General features: G+C 45.1%; 1 protein-coding gene across 7 annotated transcripts in view; it reads left to right on the top strand.

Moving 5' to 3' along the window:
- Nucleotides 1-15,056: 15,056 nt before the first annotated feature.
- The window catches only part of LOC132381536 (THAP domain-containing protein 5-like), a 38,530-nt gene continuing 36,111 nt past the window's right edge, over nt 15,057-17,475 (top strand). For 6 of the 7 annotated variants that reach the window (XR_009508068.1, XR_009508069.1, XM_059951027.1 and 3 more), the window contains exon 1: nt 15,057-15,247. Coding sequence is in view for 5 of the 7 variants with exons in the window: in XM_059951027.1 (XP_059807010.1) it covers nt 15,165-15,247 (83 nt within the window). In the remaining 2 variants the exon portion in view is untranslated. Of the gene's footprint in view, nt 15,248-15,273; nt 15,499-17,475 lie in introns of those variants that run through there. The other variant, XM_059951032.1, reaches the window with a different exon arrangement.

Genomic DNA, 17,475 nt, shown 5'->3' with positions numbered 1-17,475 from the left:
ATCTTCAATGTTACAATATTGACTACCAAAAAGTATTTAATTCTGTTCTACACTTACGCTTAATAGAAGCTCTTAATACATATAAACTACACCAAATACTTATGAAATTCCTTCAACATCTGATGAAGCATTGATGTACTATAATTACCTTATTAACATACAAACGAGAACTGTTAAAAAGAACCATAACTATCAAAATAAACCAAGACATTTTCCAGGGCAACTCTCTAAGCCCACTATGGTTTTGTCCAGCTTTAAACCCACTCTAATTTACTGAATTGGATGAAAATATGGTATCTAATCAGAGAGAACCAAACAAACTATCGGCATACCTGTGAACAATTTGAAATTATATACTCCTTTATCAGTAAAGCTAAAGCAATGAATTCAAATTGTAGATTTTTATCCAACGATGTAAACATGAACCTTGGACTAGATAAGTACAGAACATTAAGCACAAAGAAAGGTGAAATAGAGCAAATAGAATACAAATACAACTGATACGATACAACTGATTGATGAACATGAAACATGTGACCATCTGGGATATCAACAAGCATAAAAAATAGATCACACCAACTTCGACAGAATTTACTTTTAGGCTTTAGAAAGTCTGCCAAACAGAACTCAATTGTCAAAATATAAGAAAGGCAGTCAACACTTTCGCTATACCCATATTAATGTATTCTTTTGACATGATAGTTTGGTCCAAAACCAACCTGGAGAATTTACTGAGAAAAGTAAGAACTGACGTGACAACTCTAGAAAACACTGTGTGCACTCAAACACACTCAGATTAACACTATCTAGGTAAGGAGGAGGAATAGGAATAACAGACATAAAACATTTAGACAACAGTCAGATAAGATTTCTAACGATATATTTTCATCAATGAAAACAGGATTCTAGGAACATTAGGTGAAGAGTCCATGAAAGTGAGTCTGTAGGTTGTGGGAACAGTTCAGTGATGGGGCGAGTGAAGATTGGTTCAAGAGCCTGATGGTTGAGGGCTAGTAACTGTTCCTCAACTGGTGGTGTGGGCCCTGAGGGTTCTGTACCTGCTTCCTGATTGCAGCAGTGAGAAGAGAGCATGGCCAGGGTGGTGGGGGCCCTTGATGAAGGATGCTGCTTTCCTTTTGACAGTCTCAATCATGGGAGGGCTGTCATCATGTGGAATAGTAAAGCAGATTAGAAAGGCAGAATAGACTGCTCTTGCTCATATTATTTGTTTCTGTTTCCATTTCACTGAACCGGAACCACCATTTCAAACATCAGAACGATACTGTCTGCTCTCAAGGCTCTTTTTTTAAATTCAGCTGTAATATTGCTTTTTCAACTTGGATGGGAGAGATATTGTGACATAGATGGTAGAGCTGTTGCCTCACAGCACCAGAGGCACAGGTTTGATCCTAACCAGTCCAAATGTGAGCAAATTGCCCATTCTCCCAATGAGCCTGGGTGCCAAAGACATGCAGGTTAGTCAGTTAATTGGCTGGTTTAAATTGCCCCAGTAAATAGGCAAGTGCTGGACTCAGAGGGGAAATTAATGGGAATATGGGGGGGGGGGAGGAATAAAAACTGTAATGAATGCAAGGACTAGTGTAAATGGTTAGTGAACACTCAATGGTCCAGAGGGTCTATCCAGGTGGTCACATAAGAATTAGCAAATGAAACACAACTAACTGGAACAAGTCAAGGCCTGAGCGCAATAGATCCTGCACATACTGGAAACTTTGAGCAACCCACTCCAAATGCTGGCAGAATTCAACAGATCAGGCAGGTCCTGGACTAAAACACCGATGTTTATTCCCCTCCATAGATGAGGTCCTACAAGGTGAATTTAGGAAGTTAGGAGATAAACTAAAAAGTAGGACCACAAAGGTAATAATCTCTGGATTACTACCAGTGCCACGTGCTAGTCAGAGTAGAAATAGGAGGATATTTCAGATTTATACGTGGCTTGAAAAATGGTGCAAGGGGAAGGGATTCAAATTTCTGGGGCATTGGAACCAGTTCTGGGAGAGGTGGGACCGGTATAAACAGAACGGTCTGCACCTGGGCTGGACTGGAACCGATGTCCTGGGGGAGCGTTTGCTACTGCTGTTCAGGAGGATTTAAACTAATGTGGCAGGGGGATGGGAACAAGTGCAGAGAGACAGAGGGGTGTAAAATGAGGGTAGAAGCAAAAAGTAGTAGGGTGAAAAGTAAAAGTGGCAGGCAGGCAAATCCAGGGCAAAAAGCAAAAAGGACCACTTTTCAACATAATTGTATAAGGGCTAAGAGTGTTGTAAAAACAAGCCTGAAGGCTTTGTGTGTCAATGCGAGGAGCATTCGTAACAAGGTGGATGAATTGAATGTGCAGATAGTTATTAATGAATATGATATAGTTGTGATCACAGAGACATGGCTCCAGGGTGACCAAGAATGGGAGCTCAACATCCAGGGATATTCAATATTCAAGAGGGATAGACAGGAAAGAAAAGGAGGTGGGGTAGCATTGCTGGTTAGAGAGGAGATTATTAGCCTGGAGGATGTGGAATCGATATGGGTAGAGGTGCATAACACTAAGGGGCAGAAAACGCTGGTGGGAGTTGTGTACAGGCCACCTAACAGTATTAGTGAGGTTGGGGATGGCATTAAACAGGAAATTGGAAATGCGTGCAATAAAGGAACAGTAGTTATAATGGATGACTTCAATCTACATATAGATTGGGCAAACCAAATTGGTAAGGGTGCTAAGGAAGAGGATTTCTTGGAATGTATGTGGGATGGTTTTCTGAACCAACATGTCGAGGAACCAACTAGAGAGCAGGCCATTCTAGATTGGGTATTGAGCAATGAGAAAGGGTTAGTTAGCAATCTTGTCCTGCGAGGCCCCTTGGGTAAGAGTGACCATAATATGGTGGAATTCTTCATTAAGATGGAGAGTGACATAGTTAACTCAGAAACAAAGGTTCTGAACTTAAAGAAGGGTAACTTTGAAGGTATGAGACGTGAATTAGCTAAGATAGACTGGCAAATGATACTTAAAGGGTTGACGGTGGATATGCAATGGCAAGCATTTAAAGATTGCTTGGATGAACTACAACAATTGTTCATCCCAGTTTGGCAAAAGAATAAACCAGGGAAGGTAGTTCACCCGTGGCTGACAAGGGAAATTAGGGTTAGTATCAAGTCCAAAGAAGAAACATATAAATTAACAAAAAAAAAGTGGCACACCTGAGGACTGGGAGAAATTCAGAGACCAGCAGAGGAGGACAAAGGGCTTAATTAGGAAAGGGAAAAAAGATTATGAGCGAAAGTTGACAGGGAACATAAAAATTGACTGTAAAAGCTTTTATAGATATGTGAAAAGAAAAAGATTGGTTAAGACAAATGTAGGTCCTTTACAGTCAGAAACAGGTGAATTGATCATGGGGAACAAGGACATGGCAGACCAATTGAATAACTACTTTGGTTCTGTCTTTACTAAGGAGGACTTAAGTAATCTTCCAGAAATAGTAGGGGACCGAGGGTCTAGTGAGACAGAGGAACTGAGGGAAATACATGTTAGTAGGGAAGTGGTATTAGGTAAATTGAAGGGATTAAAGGCAGATAAATCCCCAGGGCCAGATGGTCTGCATTCCAGAGTGCTTAAGGGAGTAGCCCAAGAAATAGTGGATGCATTAGTGATAATTTTCCAAAACTCCTTAGATTCTGGATTAGTTCCTGTGGATTGGAGGGTGGCTAATGTAACCCCACTTTTTAAAAAAGGAGGGAGAGAAAAACCGGGGAATTATAGACTGGTGAGTCTGACATCGGTGATGGGGAAAATGCTAGAGTCAGTTATCAAAGATGTGATAACAGTACATTTGGAAAGAGGTGAAATCATCTGACAACGTCAGCATGGATTTGTGAAAGGAAAATCAAGTCTGATGACTCTTACAGAATTTTTTGAAGATGTAACTAGTAGAGTGAATAGGGATGTGGTATATTTAGATTTTCAAAAGGCTTTTGACAAGGTCCCACACAGGAGATTAGTGTGCAAACTTAAAGCACACGGTATTGGGGGTATGGTATTGATGTGGATAGAGAATTGGTTGGCAGACAGGAAGCAGAGTGGGAGTAAACGGGACCTTTTCAGAATGGCAGGCAGTGACTAGTGGGGTACCGCAAGGCTCAGTGTTGGGACCCCAGTTGTTTACAATATATATTAATGATTTAGATGAGGGAATTAAATGCAGCATCTCCAAGTTTCTGGATGACATGAAGCTGGGCGGCGGTGTTAACTGTGAGGAGGATGCTAAGAGGATGCAGGGTGACGTGGATAGGTTAGGTGAGTGGGAAAATTCATGGCAGATGCAATTTAATGTGGATAAATGTGAGGTTATCCACTTTGGTTGCAAAAACAGGAAAACAGATCATTATCTGAACGGTGACCGATTAGGAAAAGGGGAGGTGCAACGAGACCTGGGTGTCATTGTACAGCAGGCGGTGAAAAAGGCAAATGGTATGTTGACATTCATAACAAAAGGATTTGGGTACAGGAGCAGGGAGGTTCTACTGCAGTTGTACAAGGCCTTGGTGAGAGTATTGTGTGCAGTTTTGGTCCCCTAATCTGGGACAGACATTCTTACCATAGAGGGAGTACAAAGAAGGTTCACCAGATTGATTCCTGGGATGGCAGGACTTTCATATAAAGAAAGACTGGATCGACTAGGCTTATACTCACTGGAATTTAGAAGATTGAGGGGGGATCCTATTGAAACGTATAAAATTCTAAAGGGATTGGACAGGCTAGATGCAGGAAGATTGTTTCTGATGTTGGGGAAGTCCAGAACGAGGGATCACAGTTTAAGGATAAAGGGGAAGCCTTTTAGGACCAAGATGAGCAAAAACTTCTTCACACAGAGAGTGGTGAATCTGTGGAATTCTCTGCCACAGGAAACAGTTGAGGCTGGTTCATTGGCTATATTTAAGAGGGAGTTAGATATGGCCCTTGTGGCTAAAGGGATCGGGGGTATGGAGAGAAAGCAGGTACAGGGTTCTGAGTTGGATGATCAGCTATGATCATACTGAATAGCGGTGCAAGCTCGAAGGGCCGAATGGCCTACTCCTGCACCTATTTTCTATGTTTCTATGCTGTGTTCCTTCAGCATTCTGTGTGCGTGCCAAGTATTGGAAATAGACAAGACTTAAGCCTTTGTTGTTGCCATGTGGTGGAAGAAACAGAGGCTACCATTTTATGAACGGGTTCTTGCTCAGGGATGGTTGGATCTAAGAATTGAAAATGAAAATGGATGCAGTGAGACCTCTAGTGATTATAACCTGTTAGTGCAGAGATCATATTTCTTTGAAAGGTTTGAGCTGCAGATTAATGGAAAGGCTGTAAGTGTCTATGAACTGGAACAATCTGAGACCAGCAGCTGACTGACGTGGCTGAACTGCTTTGAACTGGGCCGACTCAAAAAAGGAACCTGAGGCACAACACACAAAATGCTGGAGGAACTCAGTCAGGTTGGAAATAATCCACCAGTATTTTGAGCTGAGACACTTCATCAGGATAAAAGGTCTCAGCCTGAAACTTAAACTGTTTATTCCCCTCCATAGATGCTACCTCCAGCATTTTGGATGTGTTGCTCAAGATTTCCATCGTCTGCAGAATCTCATGTTTATGAGGCACAAGTCCTTATTTGGGAGAGAGCAATGAAATAATACTCCCTTGGAGCAGAGCCAGTGGAAAGTTAACACAAACACTAGTTCCTCCAGCTGTTTGTGTGGGTAGCTTGGAAAGTTGACTAATGCTAGGCCGGAGAAAAGGAAATCGAAACACAACCACTTGAACTGGTAAGGAAAGGGAATTAGAATGAAAGAATCTGGAGGCTAACTGTTACAGGGAAGCTGCCGTGTCAGAGCAGGGAGTAGAAGGATCAATTCTATGGCCTATGGGAGATCTGTGAGTGATGGGATAGAAAAGAACAGCATTTTCATCCAGCACACATGACTCAACAATGTCCAGGAGCAGGCCGAGCCCATAGATTACAGCACTGGGAATCCACCTCGCAGGGGTCTCAATTTATTGAAATACATGCCATTGCAACTCCTCTTCCACAATCCTCCCAATCTCCAGGAGCAACTGTCACCTCTGGCATCAAACCTGGATCTCTTCTCCCTTTTTTCTGCTACTAATTATTCTCAATTTAATCCCAAGTTATCCCAGTACATCACGGGTAAATCCCTCCCAACCATTGAGCACATCCACGTGAAATGCTGCCGTAGGAAAGTAGCATCCATCATCAGTTATTCCCACCATCATACTCTCTTCTTGCTGCTGTCAGCAGGTAAGAAGTACAAGAGCCTCAGGACTCACACCACCAGGTTCAAGAACAGTTTTTTTTAGTAAACAAAATATACTTTATTCAAAAATAAAATTATATACAATAACCATTCAGAGACTTTCAATTCTTTACAGTTGGTACCATTACTGTCTTTACATTTTCAAAGTTCAGAAGTTTTGCCACCCATGTGGCACTCTGTTCTTTCATATTTACATTCAGGGACTATACCCCCAACCCCCCTACCCCTCAACTCCCACAGGGGAAGGACCCTAGACTGTGGTCCTTCCCCAACGGGCCTTTGCGGTGGCTGCACCGAGTTTGAGTGCGTCCCTCAGCATGTACTCCTGCAGCCGAGAATGTGCCAGTCGGCAGCATTCCCCCACGGACAACTCCGTGTGCTGGCAGACCAAATGTGTGCTGGCATCAAGTTTCGGGTCGACCAAAGAGTGCCTTTGACCGAGTTGATGATCTGCCAGCAGCACCAGATGTTGGTCTCGGTGTGCGTCCCTGGGAACAGCCCGTAGATCAGAGTCCTCTGTTATGCAGCTGCTGGGGATGAACCTCGACACTGCCCCTTCCATCCTCCTCCACACCTTCTCCACGAACCCACAGTGTGCAAAGAGGTGGGTCACCGACTCCTCCTCACAGCAGTCCTCTTGTGGGCAGAGGGGTGTGGGGACGACGTTCCGGGCGTACAAGAGGGATCGGACTGGGAGGGCCCCTCTCACCGCCAGCCAGGTGCCTGTTGGTGAGGTCTGGCAATGAGGCATTTTGCCAGATGAACTGGACGGTCTGCTCAGGGAACCAACCCACTGTGTCCATCACGTCCTTCTCCTGCAGTGCCTGCAGGACCTTACGTGCTGACCTCTGCCTGATGGCCCTGTGGTCAAAGGCGTTGACCTGAAAGGACTTCTCTACGAAGGACGGGTATGGCAGCAACGACCAGCTGACAGGGGTGTTGCGCGGGAAAGGGGCCAGACCCATCCTTCGTAGCCAGGGCGACAGGCAGAACCTGGGCACATAGTGGTACTTGGTGCCCACGTACCTGGGATCCATACACAACCTGATGCAGCCACACACAAAGCTGGCCAGCAGGGTGAGGGCGACATTGGGGATGTTTTTGCCCCTGTTGTCCAGGGACTTGTGCATGGTGGTCTGTCTGACCCGCTCCATCTTGGAACTGACGAATCTGAAGACGGCTTGGGTGATTTCCGAGCTGAAGGAGCGGGGGACTGGCCACACCTGCGCTAAGTACAGCAGCCCTGAGAGCACCTCACACCTGATGACCAGGTTCTTGCCTGCTATCGATAGGGAGCGCCCTCCCCACAGCCCCAGTTTCTGTTTCACCTCGGCAGTCCGCTCCTGCCGGTTCCTGTTGCACGCCTCGGCCCCTCCGAACCAGATCCCCAACACCTTCACATGATCAGCCCTGATGGTGAAGGGGACGCTGGATCAGTCGGGCCAGTTGCCGAAGAGCATGGTTTTGCTCTTCATCCGGTCAACCCTGGCCCCCGACGCCTGCTCAAACTGTTCGCAGATGCTGATCAGCCTGTGAACTGACCTCGGATCAGAACAGAAGACGGCTATGTCGTCCATGTATAGGGTGGTTTTGACTTGGGTCCCTCCATTGCCTGGCAGCATCACCCCTCTTATGCCCTCATCCCTCCTGATGGCCTCGGCAAGGGGTTCTATGCAGCACACGAACAAGACGGGAGAGAGGGCAGCCCTGCCTGACTCCAGACCTGGTGGGGAAGCTGTCTGTTTCCCACACGTTGACCTGGACTGTGCTACAGATGTCCGTGTAGAGCAGTTTGACCCAATTCCAGATTCCCTCCCCAAATTCCATTCTGAAGAGTACATCCACCATGCACATGTGCAATATTCTGTCGAAGGCTTTCTCCTGGTCCAAACCGATCAGACGGGCGTCCACCCCCTGTCCTGCACGTAGGCGATGGTGTCCCTCAGCAGCGCGAGGCTGTCTGAGATCTTCCTGCCTGGCACAGCACAGGTTTGGTCCAGGTGGATCACCTGCTCCAGTGCAGACTCGACCTTGTTGGCGATAGCCTTGACAGGATCTTGTAGTCCATATTCAGGAGTGAGAGGGGCCTCCAATTTCTGTCTTCCCTCTCCCCCTTCTGCTTGTAGATGATGGTGATGATGCCCTTCCGCATGGATTCTGTCATGCTGCCCGCCAGGAGCGTAGCGTTGTACACTTCCAGCAGGTCGGGGCCCATCCGGTTCCACAGAGCCGAATACAACTCGACCGGTAAGCCGTCGCTTCCGGGAGTCTTACCCGACTCAAAGGAACAGATGGAGCAGTTGCTACCCCTCAACCACCAGGCTCTTGAATAAAAGGGGATAACTATACTCACTTGTCGCATCATTGAAATGCTCCTACAAACAATGATCTCACTTTAAGTTAAGGACTCTATATCTCATTATCTCACGTTCTTGTAATTTATTGCTATTTACACAGTGTTTTCTGCACTCTGGTTGAGCTTTCACTGATCCTGTTATAGTTACTATTTTATAGATTTGCTGAGTATGCCCACAGGAAAATGAATCGCAGAGTTGTATATGGTGACATACCTGTACTTTGATAATAAGATATACTTTGAACTTTGAATCCACCTAACCAGAGATCTGTTCATCAATGCCCTATCACTCTCCCTCCCAGTCACAATTCTCTTCCCCCTTTCCTGGACCGGGACACTCCTAACCAATTCAGCTGCTGGCCTCCCCCCATCCACAATCACTACACCCTTCCACACTCTGTAGAATTGTCATGGAAGTGTGTAATGTCATCATTATACTGGTGACATTAATATACATTTTTATCTGTAATGATGTACATACACTTGTTCTGAAGTGTGTGGTGCCTTCTAGAACCTCTTGTGGTTCAAAATTACCAGCATTATAAGACTGACACTCATGCTACTGGCAAATACAAAGTCCCCTAAATCATGATTCCCATCCATGGCAAACTCTTCTTCTGTGTCCTCCTGAACCGCTGCCAAGTCACATGACAACCATCTCTATTTTGGCTTCCAGTTTTCCCCTGCCCTCTCTGCAACTAAAACCAATTGTGTTTTTAAGCCCTGACATGAGTAAGGGTGTATGAATACACCCCAACCCTAACCCTAACCCTAACCTGGGGATCTGCACCATCTGAGAGTGGATCTGAGAGTCCACAAGGGAGGTTGAAGGTTGAATGTCTGTGAGTCTATGAGTTCACTGGAGGCCCGGAGATAGCTGGCTCTGGAGTTAGAGGACTATCTTGCCTCGTGGGTAGGTGGAAGGCAGGCAAGGGTCTTGTTTTGCTGTTGTTGCTTGTGTGTTCTGCAAACACAGTAGGCACATTGTGTTGGCACAAGGCTGCATGGCATCACTTACGGTCTGCTCATGAAACATCCTTTGGGCATGTTGGTTATTAGTGCAAACAATACATTTCACTGTTGGACATCCATAAGATGTAGGAGCAGAATTAGGCCATTTGGCCCATTGAGTCTGCTCCGCCATTCAATCATGGCTGATCCTTTATTCCCACCTCCTCAGCCCCACTCCCTGGCATTCTCCCTGTAACCTCTGCTACTGTGGCCAATCAAGAATCTATCAATCTCTGTCTTAAATATACCCAACAACCTGGCCTCCATAGCTGCCTGTGGTAACAAATTCTACAAATTCACCATCCTCTGACTAAAGAAACTTCTCCACATTTCTGTTTTAAATGGATATCCCTCTATCCTAAGGCTGTACCTGCTATTCCTAGACTCCCCCTCCATGGGAAATATCCTTCCCACATCTATTCTGTCTAGGCCTTTCAACATTCAACAGGTTTCAATGCAGGCCCCTCATCCTTCTAAACTCCAGCGAGTACAGACCCAGGGCCATCAAATGTTCCTCTTCATTCACGGAATCATCCTTGTGAACCTCCTCTGGACCCTCTCCAATGCCAGCACATATTTTCTTAGATGAGGATCCCAAAATTGTTCACAATACTCAAGGTGAGGCCTGACCAGTGCCTTATAAAGCCTCAGCATCACATTCCTACTCTTGTATTCAAGACCTCCTGAACTGAATGATGACATTGCATTTGCCTTCCTCACCACCGACTGAACCTGCAGGTTACCCTTTAGGATGCTCTACACAAGGACTCCCAAGTCCCCTTGCATCGCAGATTTTTGGATTTTCTCCCAGTTTATAAGGTAGCCTGCACATTTATTTCTACTACCAATGTGCACGATCATGCATTTTCCAGCAGAGGGGACTGAATGTAGTGTATCTAAGTTTGCCGATGACACAAAATTGAGTGGAAAAGCAAATTGCGCAGTAGATACGAGGGGTGATTGATAAGTTCGTGGCCTGGGTGGAAGGAGATGAGTTATACAGTTCTCATTATATGCACATGCAGTTCAACTCTGAGTGATTATGCAGAAAGTTTGAAGTTAATAACTCATCTCCTTCTACCTTAGGCCACGAGCTTAACAATCACCCCGATGAGTTATTAACTCCAACATTTCTGCATAATCACAGAGTTAAACTGCATGTGCATGTAATGAGAACTGTATAACTCACCTCCCTGGAAGCCTTAGGCCTTGAACTTATCAATCACCCCTGCTGTGGACACCTTCTGGGGGTCCAAGATCCGTATGCTCCACAACCACTGGATTAAGTGTGTAAATGTAGGAGGGGACTATGTTAAAAAAATAAATGGTTTTCTAAAATTGACTCCTTCTACCTTAGGCAATGAACATCAATCACCCCTCATACAGAGAGTCTGCAGAGAAGTATAGAATGAGTGGTTAAATGAGTGGGCAAGGGTCTGACAGATGGAGTACAATGTCAGTAAATGTGAGGTCATTCATTTTGGAAAGAAAAATGGAAGGTCAGATTATTATTTAAATGGTAAAATATTGCAGCATGCTGCTGTGCAGAGGGACTTGGGAGTGCTTGTGCATGAATCACAAAAGGTTGGTTTGCAGGTGCAGCAGGCTATCAAGAAGGCAAATGGAATGTTGGCCTTCATTGCTAAAGGGATTGAATTTAAGAGCCGGGAGGTTTTGCTGCAATGGTACAGGGTACTGGTGAGGCCACACCTGGAGTACTGCATGCAGTTCTGGTTTCCTTACTTGAGGAAGGGTATACTTGCTTTGGAGACAGTGCAGAGGAGGTTCACCAGGTTGATTCCCGGGATGAAGGGGTTAGACTATCAGGAGAGATTGAGTCACCTAAGACTGCACTTGCTGGAGTTCAGAAGAATGAACGGAGATCTTATAGGAACATATAAAAATATGAAAGGGATAAATAATATAGAAGCAGGAAAGCTGTTTCCACTGGTAGGTAGTGTTGAGGAAACAGAAAGGTTGCAGAAGGACTTGGATTAGAAGGGGCAAGAGAGTGGAAAATGAAATACAATGTTAGAAAATAATAGAACATAGGAGCAGGAGTAGGCCATCTGGTCTGTCATGTTTGCTCCGCCATTCAATAAAATTATGGCTGATCTGACCATGGACTCATCTCCACCTACCTACCTTTTCCTCATAACACTTAATTCCCCTATTATGCAAGAATCTATCCAAACTTGTCTTAAATATATTTACTGGGGTAGCTTCCGCTGCTTCATTGGGCAGAGAATTCCACAGATTCACCAACCTTTGGGAAAAGCAGTTCCTCCTCATCTCCATCCTAAATTTACTCTCCGAATCTTGAGGCTTAATCCCCTACTTCTAGTGTTACGAACCCCATAACGAACCAGCAAAGATAGGAGTATCCATTGGAGTCTGGTGATACTATTTTTAACAGTATTTATTAGTAAAAATACACAAAAATAATATCAATGCAAATATACAGATAATATACATCATCAATACTAAACCTAAAAGTGCGGGTATAATATTAATCAATAAGAAATAAGCTCTATCGTTGTCTAGAGGATAATGTAATGCAGGCTGCGGTAGTTGTTGGTCGCTGTGTTGCAATTGTTGGAGAAAGAGAATGAGAGTAACAGCTATTGACTTGCTGACTTTCCTTTACGATCTTGATCCATTGATGCGTTGTTGTTGTGGCCATTCACATATGACCCCTCCATCCTTTAGCTAGACCGTTCTTCCATGGTGGACTCGTCACCCAGGCAAGGGTGGACACACACACAGGCCCCCACCGGTCTCATAGCGTTTCTCCTGGTGCGTCTGAGGGGTGTTTCCCAGACCTTACTTTTATCCCCACTCACGGGGTCTCAGGTGTCAATCAGGTTGGGATGATGCAACCCATCAAACCTGCCCATTCTGGTTGCCCCCTGAGAGGTTTCAATGAATAGTACAGTTCTCAATACACAATCCTTCTCCAAGAGACAATAGCAGTAATCAGAGGTTCCATTCCGCTTTTGTTAGGAGGAGACATTCCACTTTTGTGTATCTCTGCGTTGTCTCCCTCTCAGTTCCTGGGTATCAGACCCAAAATAGTAGTGATTTTGCTATTCTCAAAAAAGGGGGGGGGTGATTTTGCACCCTTCTGCCCATCAGAGTTGCTCCTCATTTGTAACACTAGTCGTACTTAACAATGGAAAAATTTTCCTCCCTCTTATCTTATCTATCCCTTTCATAACTTTGTGTTTCTGTAAGATCTCTCATTCTTCTGAATTCCAGTGAGTACAGTCCCAGGACACTCAATTTCTCCTCATAGTCTAATCCCCTCATCACTGGAATCAACCTGGTGAACCTCCTCTGCACCGCCTCCAAAGCCAGTATATCCTTCCTCAAGTCAGGAGACCAGAACTGCACACAGTACTCCAGGTGCGGCCCCACCAGTACCCTGTACAGTTGCAGAACAGCCTCCCTGCTCTTAAGTTCAATTCCTCTAGCAATGAAGGCCAACATTCCATTTGCCTTCTTGATCACTTGCTGCATCTGCAAACCAACCTTTTGTGATTCATGCACAAACACTCCCAAGTCCCTCTGCACAGCAGCATGCTGCAATTTTTCACCATTTAAACAATAATCTGTCCTTCCATTTTTCCTTCCAAAGCGGATGACCCTGCATTTACCAACATTGTACTCCATCTGCCAGACCTTTGCCACTTACTCAACCGATCTATACCTCTCTGCAGACTCTCACTATCTTCTGCACAATTTGCTTTTCCACTCAATTGGTATCATCAGTAAACTTAGATATACTATACTCATTCCCCTTTTCCAGATCGTTAATGTATATCATGAACAGTTATGGGCCCAGCACCAACCCCTGTGGCACACCAATCACCACTGATTGCCAACCAGAGTAACATCCATGTATCCCAACCCTCTGCTTTCTATTAGTTAACTAATCCCCTATTCATGCTAATACATCATCCCCAACTCTATGCATCTTTATCTTATGGATAAGTCTTTTATGCGGCACCTTATTGAATACCTTTTGGAAATCCAAGTGAATAACTTCCATCTGTTTGCCTCTATCTACTGCACACATTATATGGTCAAAGAACTCCAGTAAGTTTGCCAAACAGGACCTGCCTTTGCTGAATCCACGTTGCGTCTTCCTGGTGGATCCACTTCTTTCCAGATGCCTCGCTATTTCTTTTTTAATGATAGCTTCAAGCATTTTCCCAACTACAGATGTTAAACTAACTGACCTATCATTACGTGCTTTTTGCCTACATCCTATTTTGAACAGGGACCTGACATTCCCTGTCTTCTAATCTGCTGGGACCTGATCAGAGTCCAGATCAGGTAAATGATCACCAAAGCCTCTACTATAACTTCTGCCATTTCTTTCAGTACCCTGGGATGCATTCCGTCAGGACCAGGGGACTTAACCATCTTCAGGCTCACAGATATCAAAGCGACTGGCCCGATGCTTGGATAAAGATTTAACCGCTGGGCCGAATTGGAATGGTCGGGTTGAGGCCGAGTAGAGGCAGTGGAGTCCAGCTCAAATTAGAAAGGTCAGGTCCAGGGCCAAATCAAAGCGGTGGGGTCCAGACCTCAGAGCATATCAAAGCGACCAAACCCAATGTTTGGATGTCATTTTAGGTGACGGGCCATTTGAAAAGGCCAGGGTGAGGTACGGGCCGGTTCAGATTGTTGCTCTGTGACAATTACTTGGCTCTGCGCTGAACGAACTGTGGATGGACTCTCTGTGGACTTCAGTTCAGAACACTGTTTGCTTGTATTTATTGTTTGCATGAGTTATTTCTTAACTCCCTCTGCACACTGGGTGTTTGAGTCTTTTTTAAAATAGGTTCATTTGGATTTCTTTGTTTTGTGACAGCCTTTTAAAAGATGAATCTCAAGGCTGTGTAATATATACATACTTTGAAAGTGAATCCCTGTCACCTGATTTTACTTTATAAGAGGTGATATCATTTAAGCCCTGCCTATCAAGTCTGCCTTGCTGGTCAATCATGAGTAATTTTTTAACAACCCCATTCTCTTGCCTTCTCCCCATTACCCTTAACACCTTCACCAGTCAAAATCTATCAACCTCTGCCTTAAATATATCAAATGACAGCTCTATAGTATGCACATGTACACACAGGTACAACTGAACATATTTGATATAGTTCATTGAAAACACAAAGCCATGAAATGGTGAATTAACGATATGTTGAAGCTGGCCAACAGTGGCAATGAGCGCCAGGAGTAAATATGGCGAATTGGTCTCTACACTTGCCATACGGCACGTTGGGTGTCGCCATATTTGATAAGGGCCTCAGTAGGCGGCGACGCGCGGTGTGTTCCGGATCACGTGTGAGGGGGTGGTTGAGGCGCAGAGGGCGAGATTGCGTTGCCGGAGATCGACCGTTGGTTTAAATTTAAATTTGAATTTGAGTTTGAACAGGCGTTGGCCGTGATGCCCAAGAACTGCGCGGTGACCGAGTGCTCGCGGAACGCGGGGCAGCTGGCGGCCGACAACAGGAAGATCAGCTTCTATAAGTGAGTTGTGTTGGCGGCTGGGCCCGGGCCGGTGTTGGGCGGAGGGCAAAGCTGGCTGACAACAGGAGAACGCTCAGCCCTACTCCGACATCCTGCGGCTAGTGTACTGGCCAATTAGATTCCAGAACCTAGGCGCAGAATCAGCCCATCTGCTTCGCCATACCATGTTATACCTCGCAACCTTATTCTGCTGCTTTCTACTTCATTCTTATATGTTGCACAGTTGTGTTATAAATGTTTCAGAGGATCCGGTAAGTTTAAAAGGAGTTTAAAATACTAAAGGACCCTGAACCCCTGTCTGGCCACAAAATGCGCCAATGTCCCTGCCCCTACTTGCTCAGGATACCAGTCTTGGTCTCGACCACAACGGGTCTGGCCTCGGGCATGATAGTTTGCTGCACGGAAGCAAACCTCTTGGTCAGCTTGTCAGGGCATGCTGACCAATACCTTGTTTGTTTTGTGGAGGTCTGCCCTATTTTCCAGGCTGACCAAAGAGTCAGATGCTGGATCATCAGGAATTCCAAATGGATACTGGATTGTTGTTATGTTCCTCCACCAATATCAACTTCTTTGCCCTGTGATCTTGCTGAGTACACATTGGTTGGTGTGTAGCCATAATGCTTCCAATCTTGAACTGAAATGCTGATCATATCTTTGCCTCCATGGATGCTGTCTGACTTGCTGGGATCTTTTGACAACTTTTTTTGTGCAGTGCTGACAGACCTTTAGACCCACTGCATCCAGGCTAATCACATTTGCCTACACAAGGCCCATGTTTCTCCAAGCTTCTGAAACTTAGAAATTATATCAGCCATTACTATTGCCCTCTGTGTGCAAAACATTACCACTCAGTTCTCTTCTACGTTTCTTCCATCTTACCCTACCCAGGGAGGATGAGTCTGATTGTCTATCCTAACAATACCCCTCAATTTTTTAAAAACCTGCAAAGTCTCCTCAGTTCAGTGAGTATCTCTCCTTAAACTACTGCCCTTAATTCCAGGCAAAAATTACTCTCCACCCCACAGATGCTGCTCAGCCTGCTGAGTTTCTCCAGCAAATTGTTTATTAATATGTTGGTGAATCTCTTTCATTTTTCTCTCTCTTGATTACACAGCCTTCCTGTAGTGTACTTGATACTTTATCTGTAATACACACATTTTGTGCGGTGCAGCATGACATCCCAGATTTTTTCTTTATTGCCTTGGCATCTGAAAGCAAGTGTTCTGAATGCCTTTTACACTGTTTTATCCTTTGATATTACCATTTTCAAGAATGAGTACTGTTTGGTGGGGGGGGAGCCACCAGCCCTGTGGCTCAGGAGGGTAGGGAAAGGAAGAGAAAGGCAGTAGTGATAGGCGACTGTAGTTAGGGGGTCAGACAGGCAATTCTGTGGATGTAGGAAAGAAACTCGGATGGTAGTTTGCCTCCCAGGTGCCAGTGTCCGGGATGTTTCAGATCGCGTCCAAGAGGGAGATCAGTGGGAGGGAGATCACCCAGAGGTTGTGGTACATATTAGTACCAATGACACATGTAGGAAAAGGGAAGAGGTCCTGAAAAAATACTACAGGGAGTTAGGAAGGAAGTTGAGAAGCAGAACCGCAAAGGTAGTAATCTCGGGATTACTGCCAGTGCCATGTGACAGTGAGAATAGGAATAGAATGAGATGGAGGATAAATGTGGCTGAGGGATTGGGGCAGGGATTCAGATGTCTGAATCATTGGGACCTCTTTCAGGGCAGGTGTGACCTGTACAAAAAGGACAGGTTGCACTTGAATCCCAGGGTAGACAATATCCTGACTGGGAGGTTTGCTATGGCTGCTGGGGAGAGTTTAAACTAGAATTGTTGGGAGTGGGAACCGAACTGAAGAGACTGGGGAAGAGGAAGTTGGCTCACAACGTGAATAGGCTGTTTCCATTGAGAGTAGGGGAGATTCAAACGAGAGGACATGATTTGAGAGTTAGGGGGCAGAAGTTTAAGGGAAACACGAGGGGGTATTTCTTTATTCAGAGAGTGATAGCTGTGTGGAATGAGCTTCCTGTAGAAGTAGTAGAGGCCAGTTCAGTTGTGTCATTTAAGGTAAAATTGGATAGGTATATGGACAGGAAAGGAGTGGAGGGTTATGGGCTGAGTGCGGGACTAGGTGAGATTAAGAGTTCGGCACGGACTAGGAGGGCCGAGATGGCCTGTTTCCGTGCTGTGATTGTTATATGGTTATATAAATAGAGAA

The sequence above is a fragment of the Hypanus sabinus genome, chromosome 26 (genome assembly GCF_030144855.1).
Source record: "Hypanus sabinus isolate sHypSab1 chromosome 26, sHypSab1.hap1, whole genome shotgun sequence".
Classification (NCBI taxonomy): domain Eukaryota; kingdom Metazoa; phylum Chordata; class Chondrichthyes; order Myliobatiformes; family Dasyatidae; genus Hypanus; species Hypanus sabinus.
The sequence above is the reverse complement of the archived record's forward strand: the minus strand, read 5'-3'. Positions and strand labels throughout refer to the sequence as shown.